The sequence below is a fragment of the Ixodes scapularis genome, unplaced genomic scaffold (genome assembly GCF_016920785.2).
Source record: "Ixodes scapularis isolate PalLabHiFi unplaced genomic scaffold, ASM1692078v2 PGA_scaffold6__148_contigs__length_123643588, whole genome shotgun sequence".
NCBI classification, from domain to species: domain Eukaryota; kingdom Metazoa; phylum Arthropoda; class Arachnida; order Ixodida; family Ixodidae; genus Ixodes; species Ixodes scapularis.
In genome coordinates, this window is record NW_024609881.1 from 116,271,963 (window position 1) to 116,290,251 (window position 18,289).

Here is an 18,289-nt window from a genome sequence, read left to right on the forward strand (position 1 = left end):
TTTACAAAGTATGGAAACAAGAAATGACCCGCCGACGTACCCGAAGTGGCGTGTTCGGTATGGTGGCTTTTTGTTCGGTGTTTCGGCGGGCTTCTGATCAAGGTTGTCGGTCGGCTGCGTGTCATATCTCTAACATCAGCGGTTTAATGGGCTCACGTCCCGAAATCGTTTTCTTGTGCATAGATTATTTTTCGTATTCATAGATTTGACGAAATAGTGGTATCCGAACGAACTTTACGTCCTTTGACCGTACGTTTGTCTGCACGTCAAAGCTTTTTGACGTACAGTCAGAGCCAATCGATGTACAATCAGAATCGCCATCAAGACATCTTGATGGCATTTCGCGGCGGCCGACTGCCACCAGGAAACCATCAGAAAGTCGACAAGTGGAGTCTGACTGGAGTTTGACTGTCGGTCAGAGTAACTTGTTGGCCAATCAGACATGCTTGACGTACAGTCAAGCACAGTCAGTGGTTCACTAGAAAACATTGACTGCCAAACAGGGTTACATTGATGGATTTTTCCTTCGGGAACAAAATACGTTGCTCGTTACTTGCAAATAAAAGGAACGCGTTACCATCTTGCGTTACTTAAAAGTAAAAGGAACGCGTTACCATTACTGTTTCTGACGCAAAGTAACGCACGTTACTTCTGCGTAACTTTTTTAATACTGAATTAACACGCTTCAGTGTTTTGACGTTAGAGATATTCATAACCGCTCTATTTCAAGAAACATTTTGTCCATGCAAAAGTGGACATAATTACCTTACCTTTTTTTACGGCTTCACTCGAGTACTCACAAGAAAGAGCAAGGAAAGACACCAAAAACTCAAAAATGCACATAACTTGGCGCCTAGAAACACGAAAAAAAAAATTGAAGTGTAATCTTGTTAAGTATTTGGAGGAATATTGTAACGTAATTACGTTACCCGTTACTCAAAATGAGTACATTAAGGACGTTACCCGTTACTGTACTTGAAAATATAACGAGTACGTTACTACGTTACCGAAAAAGTAACACGCTACCGGTAACGCCGTTACTTGCAACGCGTTACCGCCAACACTGTGCTACATCGCCGTCAACGCTGTTCAGTTTATATCACGAGCCGTCTTTTCTCGAACAACTAAGACGGAAGAGTCACCCTCCTGCTGCAGACAGAACAGGAAGTAGGCCAGTCAGGGCCCTGGATTTGCGCTATGCATGGTTATACTCCGTGACGAAGTCCCAACACGGGATCGGGAAAGTGACGGAATGGGGCAGTTCTCCGTTTTCGCGGCGTATCAATATATAGTACAGGTCGGTATATCATAAATGTATTTCGAGCCTTCTATAACGCATAATCCGCTATTTCCTCGTGGCTTGCTACCGACGATGATTGCAAGGACTGAGAGAGCGACGGAAATTTTTTGATCACCAACTTTACACAATTTACCGTGTCATATGAACATTTTGGCCAACGCTCGATGGGACGGATCTGTCAGAGTAATGTATGTATCAAAACAGCTCCAAGAAACGTCGTTCGAAGATATGACAGGAATCCAAACCAGCTGTTTTCTTTCGGAAGCTAATAGAACGTCGCGCCGGCATCGCTGCCAGGCGATTTCTCGGTGCCGACTCGTAGCCAACCGATTCGCCCCCTCGCAATCACTGTCGCTTTCAAACAACCTTACCTCGGTCTATGAGAAAAGCATATTCTCCCGATTAGTGACACCTGAAATCACTGCATTTTGTCGCATTTCTAGATGGGGAAACACTCTTCTTTTCAAGAAAAAAAAAACAATAATGAATCCAACATTTCACTATATATGAATTACCTATTCACAAAAAAGTACATTTTTATAAGGTTTGCGTCAACGTCCCACTGCGCAAATTTTGTAGTTTTAGTTTCTTTGCGCTTCTAAAACAGAACTGCTGCTGTTTGCAGTCGCGCATGCGCTTTGCGTGTGCTCCGAAACTGGCGGACAGTTGCGGTGGCGTCCGGGCATGGTGGGAGGAAGCTTGTGGAGGCGACATGAGGCCAGCAGAGGTGAAGTCACAAGTGTGGAGGGACACGCCCCCAACGCTGTACTTCGATCAAGACCCTTATCTAGAGAGAGACATTGTTGTTCATGGCGTCAGCAGGTTTCTCCTCCCGTGATTTTTATGGAGCAAGATCATATACTAACAGAAGCCCCTGAGCATCCACTTTGTTCAGATAGGTTGGTGGCCCGCTGGGAGGGGACCAGGCGGCCTTTTTTGGGAACACCTGTTTCTTTGAGCCGATAATAATGGGGCTTTTGGCAGCTATATTTCTAACTACTACTTGTAGGTTTTTACTTTGTAAAATGTAAAATTTTGCTGGACAATATCGAACCCCCTTAAATTTGAGTTATTGTCTCGTTACACAAGTTAAACAATTGATTCTCATCATAAATATACGTTGAATTGTTTTTTTTTTTTTTTTCAGAATCCACAACCAATAGCTTCAAGAATAATGAACAGTTGGAGCTAAAAAGAATCAAAATATATATTTTAGACATACTTATACACGGTAGAACTAGTTTATACAACATTACGGTAGAATTTGCTTTTATGTGACATGTATGAGAAATTATAATTACGGCGTTTTTTTATGAAACATAGCCAAACATTTCTGTTTGCTATTACAGACATGCCTCGTTAATATTCGAACATCCTTTCTCCAGAAGAATCGTCCATAATGTTGGTCATCCGTGCCATTAATCAAAATCAAGATCACAAATAATAAGTAACAACAATAAGTCCGTTGTTCATATTCGTTATCTGCAACCCAGACCGAGATCGGAAAGCCCTAAAAATTTTAACTATTGTTAGTGTCCATGTCATATCTGGTATGATAGTGAAGCTTTGGGTGGATTCCTTAATTCAAAAACTTCCCTAATCTTTTTCTTTTTTGTTTTTTGCGTTTGAGGGACGTTTTTACGAAGCTTATCTTCATTATAAAAAAAAAATGAAGACATTTCGCTCCCAAACTAACTGTCTATGGTCCGAACTGCGGGTTTTTTGTATTAATGTAACGAGGTAAAAGTGTATGGGCATACACATCATTCCCACGAATATATTGTTTGTACAGGGGTGTGTTCAAAACAGAGCTCCATTTTTAGGAGACATGTCGGTATTGTGTTTTTAAATCACAAAGAAAGACATTATCGCACCATAATTGCACCTGTGTCTACAAGGATGTAAACAGTCGCTTAACGAACTAACCAAACAGTGATACTTGATGCCCGCCGATGCCCTTTAAAAGTGATAAGTGAAAAAGCACTGATGTCGTGTTCGCGCTACAGTACCCCACGGTGTATCTTCAATGTAGCACCTCTTACAAACGTAGATACTGCGCTCATTTTTTTTTCTTTTTTCGCGTAGAAAGGCTTGTTTAAAGTGAAAACATTCATTATTTTTATTCATTATGCAAATGGCCGAATAAATATGTCAAGGAGTGCGAAAAATGCGGCATTTGAATCATTCCCTGAAAGACGGCAACCACAAATCCGTCAGGATAAATGACTGCCAATTGCAAGACGCAAGGTAGGCAGGCAGAATTTACAATTCTTCGCCATAACAAGTCGCATGGAAGGCGCGGGCCGTACATTTGCAGGCGAAACCTACCGCAGAAGCGGTACCGCGGTACGGAGCAGCGGTATTGCATGTCTGGGGATCATGCTCAATCATTGAAGCCAAACGCAAACGCAGCACTCGTGGTTTTTTTGGTTTTTTTATCTTTTTGATTGAGCGTGGGGAAAAAAAACTGGGACCCCGCGTTCAATCGAACAATAGAAAGTAAAGTATCCATTACACATGCCTCGAGGGGGTAAACGCAAAACTCTGGGGAAAGCAAGCTGGAACAGCGCCTGGCACCTAGATATAGTTTAATCTCATCGCCAATAGTGCCAGAAAACTTCGGCGTCGGCGCCAAGAAAAGCGGTAATTTTGATCGCCATACTTTCTGTTTTTTATTTTCCCCCTTCTTCATTTTTATCCAAAGATATCCACCAGAAGCATTACGCCTTTCATGCGGTGCGCCACAACATAGCCTCATCCTAACGTATACCCCATGACTCCGATAAAGTACAAAAACAATAAACTCGTCTCGCAAAAATTTGTCGAACGTTTCGATGCTTGCGTCATCGGCAACCCACGTCACTAGCGGAGCCCACGTTTAAAACGGGGTGAAGGAGAAGATCCGTTTGCTCGATTTTGTTTTCCAAGAAATCCGTCGCGGTGGTCACGAGCTTGACCTTCCGGGGGTGTTGCGGCGCGCTCGCTACTTTCGGATCCGGAAAAACAACTTCTCGTTCGTTCGCAGGATCTTCTTCAATCATCTCTGACTTCGATTTCACCACAACGTGGCATGGAACGAAACCTACGGGCTCCTTCGAGCCAAATCGGAGTGACGGAGGCGAACCACGTGACAGTTCTCACCGAAGGCGCAGGGGCGAGGTTGTAACCCAAGCAGTTGGAGAAGAGGGGAAGGAGGAACTCCCTTTCTAACCTGAACCCTCTTTTGTGTGTCTTTAGACGTCGCCATACTCACTCCCCTCAGAGAAAAAGGCCGTCACTCAGAATTCGCACAAAAACGGCTCACCTCTTCTTCGACAGCACATGCCCAGACGCGGTGAGTCACGTGTCCCTCTCTCCGACACGCTGATTGGCTCTAAGGGGACCGTAGCGTTCGCCTCTTTGCCAAGGTATGGTGAAACGAAGTATAAACCTCTAAGTCGACCAGTTCCGCGAAGTGCTCGAGATGTCTCTCACTCCCGAGACCCATAAATATCAGGGCTAGCGTCGGCGCAATACTTCGAGATCTTAAAGCCTCGAGAGGTCGTTCAGGTGTGGTCAAGATGCGTTTTCACGCGAGCCTCGCTGTCACCATGGCAGCGCTATGGCACCTAGCGGATGCCTACACACTCTTGGAAAGCGCTGATGTCAAGGACGGTAAGCGGACGCTGAGTGTTGTAAGCCGCTTCTGAAGAAACTATTCGGCATGTATAGTGAACCATTTTTTTTAAATATTTGCGTAAGCTTTTTAGTGATCAGTCAGGTAAATGGTACGGTGGTACTGGTACCATACACTTTAAAGTCACCGACAACTTAAGAAACGTGAGGAGTGGCAAGTAGCAAGGTTTCGGCATCAGTTGATAAGAGCGCTGAAGATCGAATCAGAAAGCAAGAAAAATGATCATAAGCTGCTGAGCAAGCTGACTATAGAAAATCAGGTTCGTTTACTTTCCCGCAGTACACTCAAGATGGCCACCCGATGCAATCGACGGTCTGCGCTGTGGCACTGAACATGACAATCAGTGCCACACAGCAGACTGTTTGTTTTCTTATAGTCTTCGCCGTGTTTTGCGGGAAAGTAGGCGCACCAGATTCGTATATGACAGCGATTAGATCTTACTCTCAGAAAAAAAGGTGTAGTCTTACACCCTTTTGTCCCCTATAATACACCCCAAAATTTTAGTTCGATGTACAGCCCATTCCTGTCGAACTAATGGTCCCAACTTTTACGAGGGGCTTGAGAACGGTGCGATATAACTCATTAAAAAGCTAAAGTAAGTATCAAAGACTACAGAAATAAAAAAAACACCAAGGTCTTGCATTAAAACAAACAAAAAAACTGGTTATTTTTTTTGTATTTAGTAACATGCACGTTAACTATTTTATTAAGTTGTGCCATTCGGCTATCAAGCTGCTCGTGAAAGTTGGTGCCGTCCATTCAAAGTCAGTGCGTTGTGCGTCAAACTAAAGTTTTGGGGTGGGTTATGTGGGGCAAAAGGTGTGAAACTATGCCCTTCTTTTTTTCTTTTTTTTTTAGGAGTGCTTTTAAGTATTTTTGCAAAAACATAGGCATATCAGTTATTTTAAAGTATGGAAATTTTACTAAATTGAAATAATGCTGTTTAGAAAGATATGTGTCAGCGAATCCCAGTTAAAATTTAAGATATCCTAGATTGGTGCTTCTGACGCCGTGTGCTTATACCGATAAAAAACGGCATGGCAACCGCAGGTCGTAATCACGAGTTTTGTTCGTCGTTCTTTTTTTGTTTTTGTTTTCTTATGAGATTTTGACGTTTTTATCGTCGCTAGGAGGTTGGATGACCCATTTATACCTGGTACCTCCGCAGAGAGATGGGACATCTTAAACGTCATGCTTGTTCCTCATGCCCATGCAGTTCGTGTAATTATGCCTCATTATTTGCCAGCTGCACTTTTCTCATCACCGCTTGGTCCTCCATACAATTCATTCTGCGTTTACATTTGCAGAATATATTTGGTTTGTATAAGCTGAGATTCCGTAGTCTACTTAGACGATCGAGTGCCGTAAGTCGACGATTTCATGGTCCTGTTCCACAAATAGTCCTATTATCATTGTAAATCTCCCAATTTAAAAAATACAGAAGTAATTAATACAGCAATAAAGGGTTATGTTGTTGTTATAGAAGATGGACGCAGCAATATTATCTTATCTGTTACATGAAAAGAGGTGCATCGACTCGTAGCCAAGATTATTTCTTCAGGTATGTTAATGGGCGAGAAAAAACGAGGTTCCTGACCTTCAAGATATTTTTTTATATACTTAAAAGTAAAATACAATTCAACGAAGTACAAGCCGCATCCACCTTCCAACTTCACCGTCAAGTTGTACTGTGAGCACTTATTAAGGGTTCTTCAATATTATTAAGGGTAACTTGAATAGCAGGAAGATAAGGCATGCAAATAACCAATGTTAGGTAAAGTTTATATAAAAAGTACTTGAAGTAAAGTACAAAGTAAATGAAAGGTTCTGTACCTCAAGTAGAATAGTGAGTACACCGGGCGCAATGTACTCGAACTAAGGTACTATAAGTACAATGTACTCTCGAAGTACATGACAAGTCCTTTTTAACATAATCTTTCATGGTGCCCTTTCAATCCCTATACTGAGTTGTTGTTGTTGTTTTTACATATGTACATTGTCCCTGGCGTAATCAAAGGTTGCATCAGTCATTTTCAGAAATATCTGTGAATATTGTATGAAGTCTAGTGACTTCACACAATCAACTTATAAGACATTTATTTGTTGACAAAGCATCCTTTTGATATACTTATTTAGCAGATCTAGATTTAGGAAATACACTTTGAAGTCGGCAGTTGTACTTTCCTCAGAAAGCGACAGAAAAAAAATTGTTTAAGTAAACTTTAAGTAGATGCTAAGAAAATGTACTTTAAGTAAAGTGCAAAATGCTAAAACAACATGAAGTAGTACTTTAGATACAATGTACTTAAGGTACTTCCCAACACTATAAAGAACGCAGTTTACATATCCGAAAAGGTTATTCGTCGTTCCGCAGTTACACGTACCACATATCAGAAAGAAATCTGGCGGAAAAAATCCTTGAGGGAATCCTCCTGGAAGCCGTGGCATCTGGCGTTTCACTAAAAAACCTTGTCAAGTTTTCTTTTTTTTATTTTACCAAAACGTCGCATGACACAGCTTCTATAAAAGTCTTTTTCAAGTATCTTGAAGGTGACTAAAATTCCCTATATGTTTTAATACTTAAATATTTGCGCTAAAAACTAACAGCCCCAATCCGCGGTGAGAGAAAAATCTGGCCTTGGAATACATTCAAGCTCCTGCATGAAAACAGCAGGCTCACGCTGAATTCAGAACGCGTCAAAACTGTCTTAAGATGTGTAGATTTTTTTTTACGCTGTTTTGTATTTTTCACGTATAGAGTTAGAGTGCATGATACGTGCGTGCGTGCGTGTGTGTATGTGTGTGTGTTTGCGTTTTGTGTTGTGATGCACCACCGGGAAGCCATGTTGCTCTGGTTGGCATTAATATATAACATAAACAATAAACAATGACTTTCGAAATTTTTGGCCAGGCTCATCCTGAAATTAGGAAGCTTCAGATACATTCTTGTCATTCCAAAGGCCACCTCAGATTACAAAACTACAGCGCGTGAGAGCAGAAACCCGTCATCCTTATGGCCCCTTACCAACGCCAATGATGATAATATCAGGGCGGCTTCGCCGACGCATTTTTTTATACGTGGAATACCCTTATATCAAAAAACATTGAAGTTGTTACGGTGACAGTGGGCAATTGACTGTCCTCTATAGGTTTTCCCCATTAGAAATGATGTAAAAGCTACCCTGTAAGTTATCGATTTATCTTCTATGGAAACCTGAAGTTCTCCGAATTGAGACCTGACAGATCGAAACTGCAGATCATGCGTCAAGCGAATGCTCATTCGTATTCCAGATTAGCGTCCGTGTCGAATTATAATTTCAAATGCCGAGTAATCAATCGACCCCCGATGGCTTTCTAGAAGTTTCCAATATTTTTGCTGATTACTTCAGCAGTTGTTATTCAACCTGTCAGCAAAGGACTCAGTCGCAAGAAATAAAAACCAACTGCCATGATTTCTTGTCTGGTATTAGATCTAGTAGATGCCGTTGAAATTGCGGAAGCAATAAAAAAATTAAAACCGAAGCTATATATAGGAGCTGACTCTATTCCATCCTTTATTATTAAGGGATGTAGCGAATTATTTATACCTATTTGTTGCACATCTTCAACCTCTCTCTTATTTCTGGTGTTTTTCCCTCCCTTTGGAAAAAAGCGGTTGTTGTACCAGTTTTGAAAAAAGGTGACAGGTCTGTGAAAAGCAACTACCGCCCAATATCTTTGCTATCTGGATTTTCTAAAGTTTTTGAACGGGTTATGTATTCCCGGACTCTTTTTTATTTTCGGCATAAGTTTGTAGAGTGTCAGCATGGTTTTTTGAAGGGACGTTCGGTTGAAACAAATCTTTGCTCTTTTTTAAATTACTCTGCCCCTGTTGTTACAAACAGAGGACAAGTTGATTGTATCTTTTTTGACATGTCTAAAGCCTTCGATAAAGTAAACCATAAATTGCTGTTACACAAATTATCGTCATATGGTTGTTGCCCAGAGCTATGTAACTGGTTCCGTAGTTATTTATCATCTCGACGGAACGCAGTTCGTGTAGATAACAGTCATTCCGATCACTTCTTTTCCACATCTGGTGTCCCTCAAGGCTCCATCCTTGGCCCGTTGTTGTTTTTGATATTCATCAACGACTTGCCGTCATATGTTGATAACGCTCAAATTTTGTTGTTTGCCGATGACATCAAGCTTTTTATGAATATTCACTTTTCTATCCACTGCAACGCTCTACAGCATGATGTTTCACAGATTGCTATTTGGTGTACAGCGAATAACTTATCTCTGAATCCATTGAAAACAAAAGTCGTATCTTTCTCAAAGCGTCACACCATAATAGACTGCGATTATGTTTTAGAGGGGATGCCTATCAAACGTCTTTCTGCTATAAAAGACCTTGGCGTATACCTTGATAATGTTTTAACGTTTACTGCCCATGTGTCACTTGCCGTTGGCAGTGCAACAAGAATGCTTGGTGCTATATCTCGTATTACGAAGCACTTTAATAACCCGGCTTCCTTGGTTCGGTTATCTTGTGCCCTAGTCAGGTCTAGACTTGAATTTGCTTCAGTAGCTTGGAATGCGTTAAATAAAACTCGGGCATTGAACATTGAAAATGTACAGAAGAGGTAATACGCATTGTGTGTGATCGATACTCTCATCGTCGCTTCTATTTTGATTATGAATTTCTTCTTAAAAAAGTTTCGTTAACAAACTTGTCCGATAGAAGCGCAGGACGTGACTTAGTCTTTTTTCATAAGTTAGTAAACGGTGTATCTGATTGTGGCTCGCTTTTAAGTGATATTAATTTACATGTTCCCTCCCGACCCACTAGAAATCAGTGTACTTTTTACATTAATACTGTCTGTGATCTCTCGCCTTTATCACGCTGCCAACTGCTTTTTAACCGCATCAACAATGCTGAAGTGGATATATTTAGCGACTCTCGGGTGTTCGCGATGAAAATGAAAGTACTTGTTGCCAATTTGTAGCGTTTGTGTATTTTTGCCATGTCTCTGTTATTTTAATTCCTCATTTATTATGTGTACCAAAGAAAAGACCTGTTGGTTGTTTTTGGGCACTTGAAAATAAATATTTATTATTATTTATTATTTATTCCAGCCAAGGTCAAGGTCAGATTATGGTTTCTGTTTGTCTTCTTAATCGGGGTTAAAAAAGTTTCTTCGCCTTTTTTATGGTTTTTTTGGTGTTGTCCCGCAAATGCATCGTATTAAGACTTATAACAGCTCAAGCTCAATCAGAAACACTTCATGGGAAGTACACTCAGATTAATGTTCTAGCAATATTTGGCTTCATTTGTTGATATTAAATCCAAATTTACTCCGTAAAAGGGAAACTCTGTACATCTTATCGATTTTAGGGTTAAGTCGGTTTTTAGTGAAGGAAGTGTCCCTGAATTATGAAATGTCCGTTTTGTTGTCGATACCTTGTGTAGTTTTGTAGACATCCTATATTCAAGTTTTGTTTTGGGGGTCCACGGCTAAACCGAAACTACCGGATCGAGCACGAATGGCAACATTTGTGATCAGCTGCATGTTGATCGGCTATAATCGTGTGGCGCAAAGTTCTTATTGCGGTACCACAAGATGTACGACTGGCCTAGTCACAAGAGAGGTTCCGATGAGTCAGATAAGATGGTACGGCTGCTTTACTGCTTCGGCTTTGGCAGATATCAAACATCTGTAGCGAATATTATTACACATTCATAAAGTTGCCGGCCAATTGGCGACGTGCGCGACCGAAAGCGTCGCTGTGGTCGGCCTTCCACGATTGGCCCAAAAGCTGACTATGACGTCGGAAAAGGATTTATCACCGACGGAAATAAAAGGAATGAAAGGACTTTAATTTCGACGGTGTTGGCAGTGTTGCTTTGAGAGCGAAATGATTTCAGGCTTCCACCATGCTATTTACAAACACCATCGAACTTGTTGTTCGCAAGGTAATGACGTCACAAGGGGGAACCATAGGAGGGCGCCACCAAAACATCTCGCCGCTAATAAGTGAGTTGGCCACGATAAACGCTGGCTCAGAACGAACCCCCACTTATCTTCCAAGAACTACAATCTTGGTGGTGTGCAATGTACGTTGCAGAAGCGTGGTGGAAGCTAGAGCGACTAAATGAGCTACACTTAGAGTATCGGCAGTCTGTTCGCCGATATTATTGTGCGCCACCATCTTGGTGCTTGTGCAGAGCAGACGCAAATGCCGATCATCAGGATTCAAAAGTGCGACTTCTGCAGGATTAGATTCTGTGTTAGGGGGGATCGGTGGCAGAGTGTCTAGTGCCCACCAGCTCGGAGCACGTAGCGAAAGTTCGCGCTGCAAAACCCGGCGATTCGGTGTTCAATCCCCATCCCTACCCGTTTCGATCTGAATGAGCATCGTACAGGCGTGCGGTCGTGCGGCACGTTAGAGACCTCAGGCTAGGGGTTGTACCGCGCTGGCTAAATTGCTCCTCCTCCCTCTATTTCCTGGAACCTGGCTATTTATTCTTCTGGCATGGAAAGCGCAGGCTTTTCCCTCCACGGAAGGCTATACAAGAACGGTCGGGTCAATGATAAAAAATTAAAAAAATTACACTACGTTCGACAAGAAGACGTTTTCATTTGTATTCTGAGGAGCAAACTAGTGTAGATCTGGTGACGGAAAATTTCTCCTCGGCACTTCCAGCTTGACCGAACTATATCTTTCATTCGTCTGCAGGAAAGTGCTCCTTCGAAGGACATCTGATGAGCCACGGAGAAGTCGTCAAGAAAGGTGAACCCTGCGAGTCCTACGAATGTGATGCCGAAAACGAGCTCATGGCCATCAAACGGTTAGTACAAGAAAGAACAAAGCTCTCCACTTGATTTTTAGAGTATAATAAGTGACTGCAAAGAACCCCAGAAACTCTCCCTAGCACGATATACAACTAAAAGCAGTAACGTGCATATGCATTTACCATTAAGTAATGCGCAGCCACCTGGCCTGGAAGTATAACGTCCAAATGCAAGTTCCTCCCAATTTGATTAATCAGTTGAGCACGTCTAGCTTTTTTGTCAATGTGTTTCTCGTACCTGCAAATCCTACATCACGCTCGATCACATTTATTAGAAAAAACATTGGCAGTACGCAAAGCTGAGAAGTGATCCGTTACAAGTAACGGATAAATTGTAATTTTTTTTACTTTTTCAAGTAATTTTCTACCTAGTTGCCACGTTACTCTTTACAGCAGTAATTTGTAACGTAATTTTATTACTACATATTGGTAACAGATACGTTAATTGCTCGTTACTTTTTTTTAAATGTATGAACATAAAAGCGAATTGGGAGCAATATGAGCAGGAAATTCAAGAGAAAAAATGTATAGCGAGTTCAACCAAATAAAAAACATCGCGAAGAGGAGAATAACGGAAAAGAATACGCGATTTTTGTTTCTATGACCGGTCACTAAACCACCAGACAAACGTGCAAGGCTTATACAAGTATGCGAATCATATGAAAGACGCTTACAATTCCCTGTAATGCCGAATTAGAGCGCAGCTCTTGAGAAGGAGGAAGGGAGGGTACGGAGAGGAGGGTATGCCCCTCCTCCTCCCCTTCTCTGCTCCACCTCTCCCTTCTTTTTTCCTCCTCCTCCCCTCCTCCCCACCACCTCCCCTTCCTCCATCCTCCTCCTCCTTACTCGCCCTCTTCTCATTCTCCCCCCTCCTCTCCCTCACTCTCTCCCCCTCCTTCCCTCTCCCCTCGTGACGTTACTCACGACCCTAGTTACCCTTCTGAAGGTCATTCGTAAATGCCTCGTGAAGGTCGTGACCTTCACGAGTGACCTTCGTGATGTCACTCGTGACCTTCGTGACCCTATAGTGACCCTCATGACGTCACTCGTGAAGGCCTCGTGAAGGTCACTGTGAAGGTGACCTTCACTAGTGACATTCGTGGTGTCACTCGTGACCCTAGTGACAACCGTGACGTCACACGTGACGTAACTTGTGACGCCATTATGGGAAACGTCCCATAATGCAACGCCCGGTTACATCGATGGCGACGGCGACGCCGCTCAAGCCGAAAACAGGCGCCTAAGAGCTGCGCTCTAAAACAAAAATATCAAGGAGACAACGCCGAGTAGTCGTGGTCTTCTTGATATCCTAGTGGAGGTAGACGCTGTCACTGAGCATGCGAACCGCTATAGCTTTGACCGAAGATTTTCAGGGGTCACTTCCGGTGGCCGTAAGCTAACGGGATGGCGGGTGTGGTTCCAGCTTTCGCAGTCATGTCAGCTTGCAGGTGAACGCAGTGCCACCTACATTCTTTCTCTTAAGTACCATATTTCATTTTAGCAATGACTACCAGAACGCGGGCGTATAAGAAATGGAAAGAAGTGTTGCAAAATATTTTTGAAAAACGTCAAAATTGTTTCTACTGTTGTCTTGATAAGTGTACGAGAAAAGTAACGTGTAAGTAATTTGTATAACGTAACGGGTAATCTGTTACTCTTTAGCGAAAGTAATTGGTAACGGTAATTCGCTACATTCGAGGGATTGTGATTTGTGATTGTAATTCATTGCATTTTTCAAGTTACGGTCACAAGTCTGGCAGCATGTCACACTAGACCTACAATTGTTAAAGCATAAAATTATTTATAGTAGAACCGCCCAATTCCAAGTTTTTGTCCGTCCGCTCGTTCGTGCGTTTCCTTCTTAAATTTTACTGAGCAATCAGTCATGTGACATGACTTCACGTGACCCGAAGGCATGCGGTTTAGAGAAGCTCGTTTTCGCGAAAGCCGTTTAACCGGCAACACCTTATCGAATTTTTTTTATGGAGAAACTTAATTTAGAGAAAATGGTGATGAGTCTCCTTTAAGCGAATTCGGCCGCTGCGAAGCGGCGTGTACGGATAAGTCAGGTGGGTTCACATTTTTGTAATCAGCCTCCGGAAACTGTCGCGCCCCAGTAATACGCGGGAGAAGTAGGGAAGCCTTTTTTTTTAAAAGCGTTCCTTTTGGATCAACGGCGTTTCTCTAAATTGAGGCCCCGCTTTCTCTAAACCGAGCTTCGATAAAATGTGAACGTTCTCTAAAACGTGTTTCGATGAAATGACGTTCGATCAACCGTAGTAAACCCAACGTGATCTATACACCGCTTCATTCTTCACTCTCAGTTTAGCGGTAAATTGCCATCACGTGACCTCACGTCATATGACCTATAGACCAGTTCAGTCCCGCTCAAGTTTGCGGCCAAAATGAGGCACGAAATCCGTATCCCCTGTATATTAAGCGTTTAAATACGTAAATATAAAATATCTTCCACTCCCGAAACCACCATTTAACGTCTTTCAAACAAATTTAAACTAGCGGTGCTTAAATTCTACATTTCATGCATTATAGGCATTTACGAGATAAATTAAGGTTGCAGCTTTCACTATGCTGCATTGTATCTCTATGTTATTTAATGCCTGCTTCAGGTCATTAAGACGTGAAACTATGGTTATTAAAACGAGGGTAAACATTACAGGTCAATGCAGACATAACTAAAGCAAGTCACATTATACTAGTTATCGAAAGCAATACCTCACTTTCTACGAGACAACCGTAGAGTTACTCTACTATTCTAAGTGCCCAAAAATCTTTCAGAGGTAGAGCGCGACTAGTGTTTTCTAAAAGTGTATAATAAGGCTTTTGGCGAAACTCTTTTATCCACACTGCCACTCTCGTCTCCGACCAATCGCGCCCATGTCCAAATGGTTATGGAGCTTGGCTCTCACGGAAAGGGCAGAGGTTCGATGCCTGTCCGGGGATGCACCTTTTTGTTGTTTCTGTAAATGTCTCGTCTTGGTAAATTCGAGAACTCTGTTGCTTGTTTGACGTTCGAATGTTCTACGCGGCGAACCTTCTACCATAGCCTTCTACATACTGACAAAGCCTGGCAGATCGCAACGTGACGCGGCCGCCGAAAGTGAAAAGGTAAAGCGGCAGACAAGAGGCAGAGGCATATAACGGGAGCCCCGCTGCGGCGAGACGCCGAAACACACTTCTCCCGAGTGATGAAATGTCCGCTCGTGCTTCTCGCGTTCCTCGGGCTACCGCTTCTTTTCTCGTCCGATTTGAAAACCATGTTTCGGGTCCTCGCCGCTCCAGAAGCTGTGTGCTGACTGCAGGCTCCCCGAGAAATGCTCTGTGCTACCAGATCCTCGCTCTCCAAATCTGCGACCGGGCACTCTATGGCTCCGTCATCGAACTGCCGGGCTTTTTGAGTATAGAGGAGGCTATGCTTCTACGCTGATTGCTCCAGAAGTCCACGCGTGTACATAAGGGGCTCCGCGTGGCGAGCCGCAGTCAGTCTCGCCCTGGCGCTCGGTCCTACTGTTATGCCGCCATCGACGCTAGCCTTTCTCTTATTTTGTTTTGGGCACGAGTTCGCCCTATCTTACTCTTCGTATCGTCGCCTCGTCATTGGTGGCAACATAGTATATTATAATTGCTGACACTGTTTCTTATGTGATCTACCTGTACTGATTATTTCTCCACTCCTACAAAATTCCCACCAGGATATGTGGTAGAAATAAATTACCCTATTCATTATTTCATTCATTCATTTGTCCGCCCTTCATTCCAGGTGCCACTACGGCGTTTACCAGGGCGCTCCTCCCAACTGCACGCTACAGAAAAATCCTGGAGAATTCCCCACGTGCTGTCCCTGGCCACAGTGTTACCCGTCCCCAGATTACGAGCCAGACGACAGTTTCATAGACGGCGCAGACCAACCAGAGACTTTTCCTAGCTATGATCCCCCTGAGATCAGACTCGATCACCTTGAAGAAAGCGGCAATCTTACTACAGAGGCCGGCAACAGCGTCCCCGTTGAAAGCGCTAGTCCAAGTACTCCTTCAACTGCTCAAGACACCGGTGACGCCACACAAAGCGATGCGCCTCCAGAGTTTACCAGAAACACCAGCCACAATGTGCCCTCTGGAGCTGCAGGTCCAAGTGCTCCTCCGACCGCTCAAGACACCAATGACAAGGCACAAAGAGACGCTACATCAGATGGTAAAAGCTCCAGTGCAGACGCACTTTCCACCACCGTTGCCTCTGTATCTTCCGAAGATACGTCGTTAGTGCAGCCACCCCAGCTAGCTGCAGACTCATCGTCCTCAAGTGGGCAATCATTGGACCATGCTTTAGACGCTTCGACAACGGACGGTTCTTCCCCTGATATGTCCAGGAAAAAAAGGTCCAGCGCTAAGGGCTCTGAAGGTGCGGCGCCGGATTCAGACTGTCATTCCAGATGCGGCCGCTTGAGATCGTTTGCCGCAGGCCTCAACTCTTCGGTCCTCAATTGCGACTGCATCTAGAAGATGCCATTCACATTTTGTCATTTTGAAGTTCTAACAGTCACTGATCACTGCAACTAATTTAAGTTACTCCCGCTTATTGATATCTTTGTTACTAGAGACTTTTAGTAGATCGTACGCTAGAGCTACGCTTTGCTAGCGGGAGCTGGTGCCGTGACTTCGAAGCATGGATTGAGCACGCGCCCGCTGGACCCGCTGTCTACGGCGAACGGTCTACCAAAACTTTCTATTTTCCCTGCTTCACGTACGCTATAGCCGACAATGTGCGACGTTTCGGATGGACGTATGAACCACCTTGCTACGCTTCACTAGTTCGACACACTGTAATCCTCATCATTAAAAAGAGAATCCTGATACATCACGATCATCATTGAACAGCCTAAATGTCATCGACATCATCACCACTATCATTAATTAAAGCGCTCGTTGTTTTGCCATTTCAATTCAAGGGAATAGCAGTGCCTTTAATTTTCTTGCTTTCCAGAGATATTTCCTGGCATAATCCCAAAATGCTCATAATTATCAACATTCAGAGATGGTGGTACCGCGGTGAGGCCGTCCCGTTCCTTGCTTTATAGATGATTGACCTCAAAATAAAAATGCTTGCTTGTGCCTATTGACATGGAATGAGGAGTGCGACTACACAAGGCTTGCGTCAACATCGCCGCCAACGCGTCTCGCAATACGAGCGCGACGCTATGCGGAGCGCAATTTCGTCTGCTTCTTTTGCAGGGATTGTGGTGAAGTCAGAAATACGTCGAGCTCTGATTTGCTCTGATTGAAGGATAGTGGGTAGACCTCAAGGCAGCTTGCTTTGAGGCCTACCCTCTATTCTTCAATCAGAGGCCATCAGAGCTCGGCACTCTGACGTCACCACAACCCCTGCAAAAGAAGCAGACGAACTTACGCTCCGCATAGTATGTGTCGACGCCAAGACGTACGCGTCTGCCGCTTTGCAGCGCTTCTCGTCGAGCTGTGGCGTGTTTGCCACTTGGGGCGGGTTGGAGGTTCACTAAAGATGAACGATGTCGTGCGCAGGTCTTGTCTCGTGGGTGGTATAGGTGCAATAGACCCTTTTCAAAAGTACATCAGGCAACATTGGCGGTCACCATTACTTGAGCTCGTGATTGGATCCGAGTCCTTGCCGACCGCTGACGACAGCACTCGTGTCCAATACGGACTGAGCCGAGTTCACGCCGAACGCTGACGCAGCCCTCGTGTCCCATACATGCTCAGAGTACGTCCTCAAACAATGGCAGACCCGGATGATTAAGGCAGTAGCCACTATATGGCACTTACTTCTGACAAGGGAATTTTGCTTCTGTCGTCGAATTTGACGTCTAGTCCAGAACCGGAAATGGTTGGGGGCTGTTTGCACATAAGCGCTACCACGTTTCAACTTACGCCAGAAAGAGCGAATACCCTAGTAACACTGGCGCTCTTAACTGTGATTAAGTCAACGACAATTACAATTACAATGTCTTAGTGAGAGCTAAACATAAAGGAAATAAACTGTTTCTCTCTAGTTGCACCACCTGACGGTATAACAGGTTTATTCAATTTAAAATAAAAAATATTAGGCCCGTAATAGGCCAACAATTTCTTTGGTTCTTAAGCCAATCAAACCAACGACAGTTGACTCAATCGCGATCGGCCGGAGTCACACGGCGGCGTCAACTGTCATTGAACCGCTAACGATGAGTTCAACTGAGCTGGCCTACCTAAGTTAACGACGGGTGCTCGCCCCCACGACCAATTCTATTTTACTTACGACCACTTCAGCCGCGAGTGCCACTGCGCCCAGCGCTTTGGTCGCACCCTGCTTTGCACCCCTGCCGAAAGATGGCGGTGCATCTCTGCAGCTCCTCCGCTGCTATCGTCGGCTGTTATCACTGATCTGTATGTCTATTTGTTTCTATGCCTATTTGAGAAGTCCCTGGTTCGATACCAGGACTAGGCGGGTT

General features: G+C 43.7%; 1 protein-coding gene across 1 annotated transcript; it reads left to right on the forward strand.

Moving 5' to 3' along the window:
• Nucleotides 1–4,890: 4,890 nt before the first annotated feature.
• Nucleotides 4,891–16,681, forward strand: LOC8032232. Its single transcript, XM_029969744.4, has 3 exons — nt 4,891–4,954; nt 11,697–11,808; nt 15,590–16,681. The coding sequence occupies exons 1-3, from the start codon at nt 4,891–4,893 to the stop codon at nt 16,323–16,325; spliced, it is 912 nt and encodes a 303-aa protein (XP_029825604.4). The 3' UTR covers nt 16,326–16,681.
• Nucleotides 16,682–18,289: the final 1,608 nt, after the last annotated feature.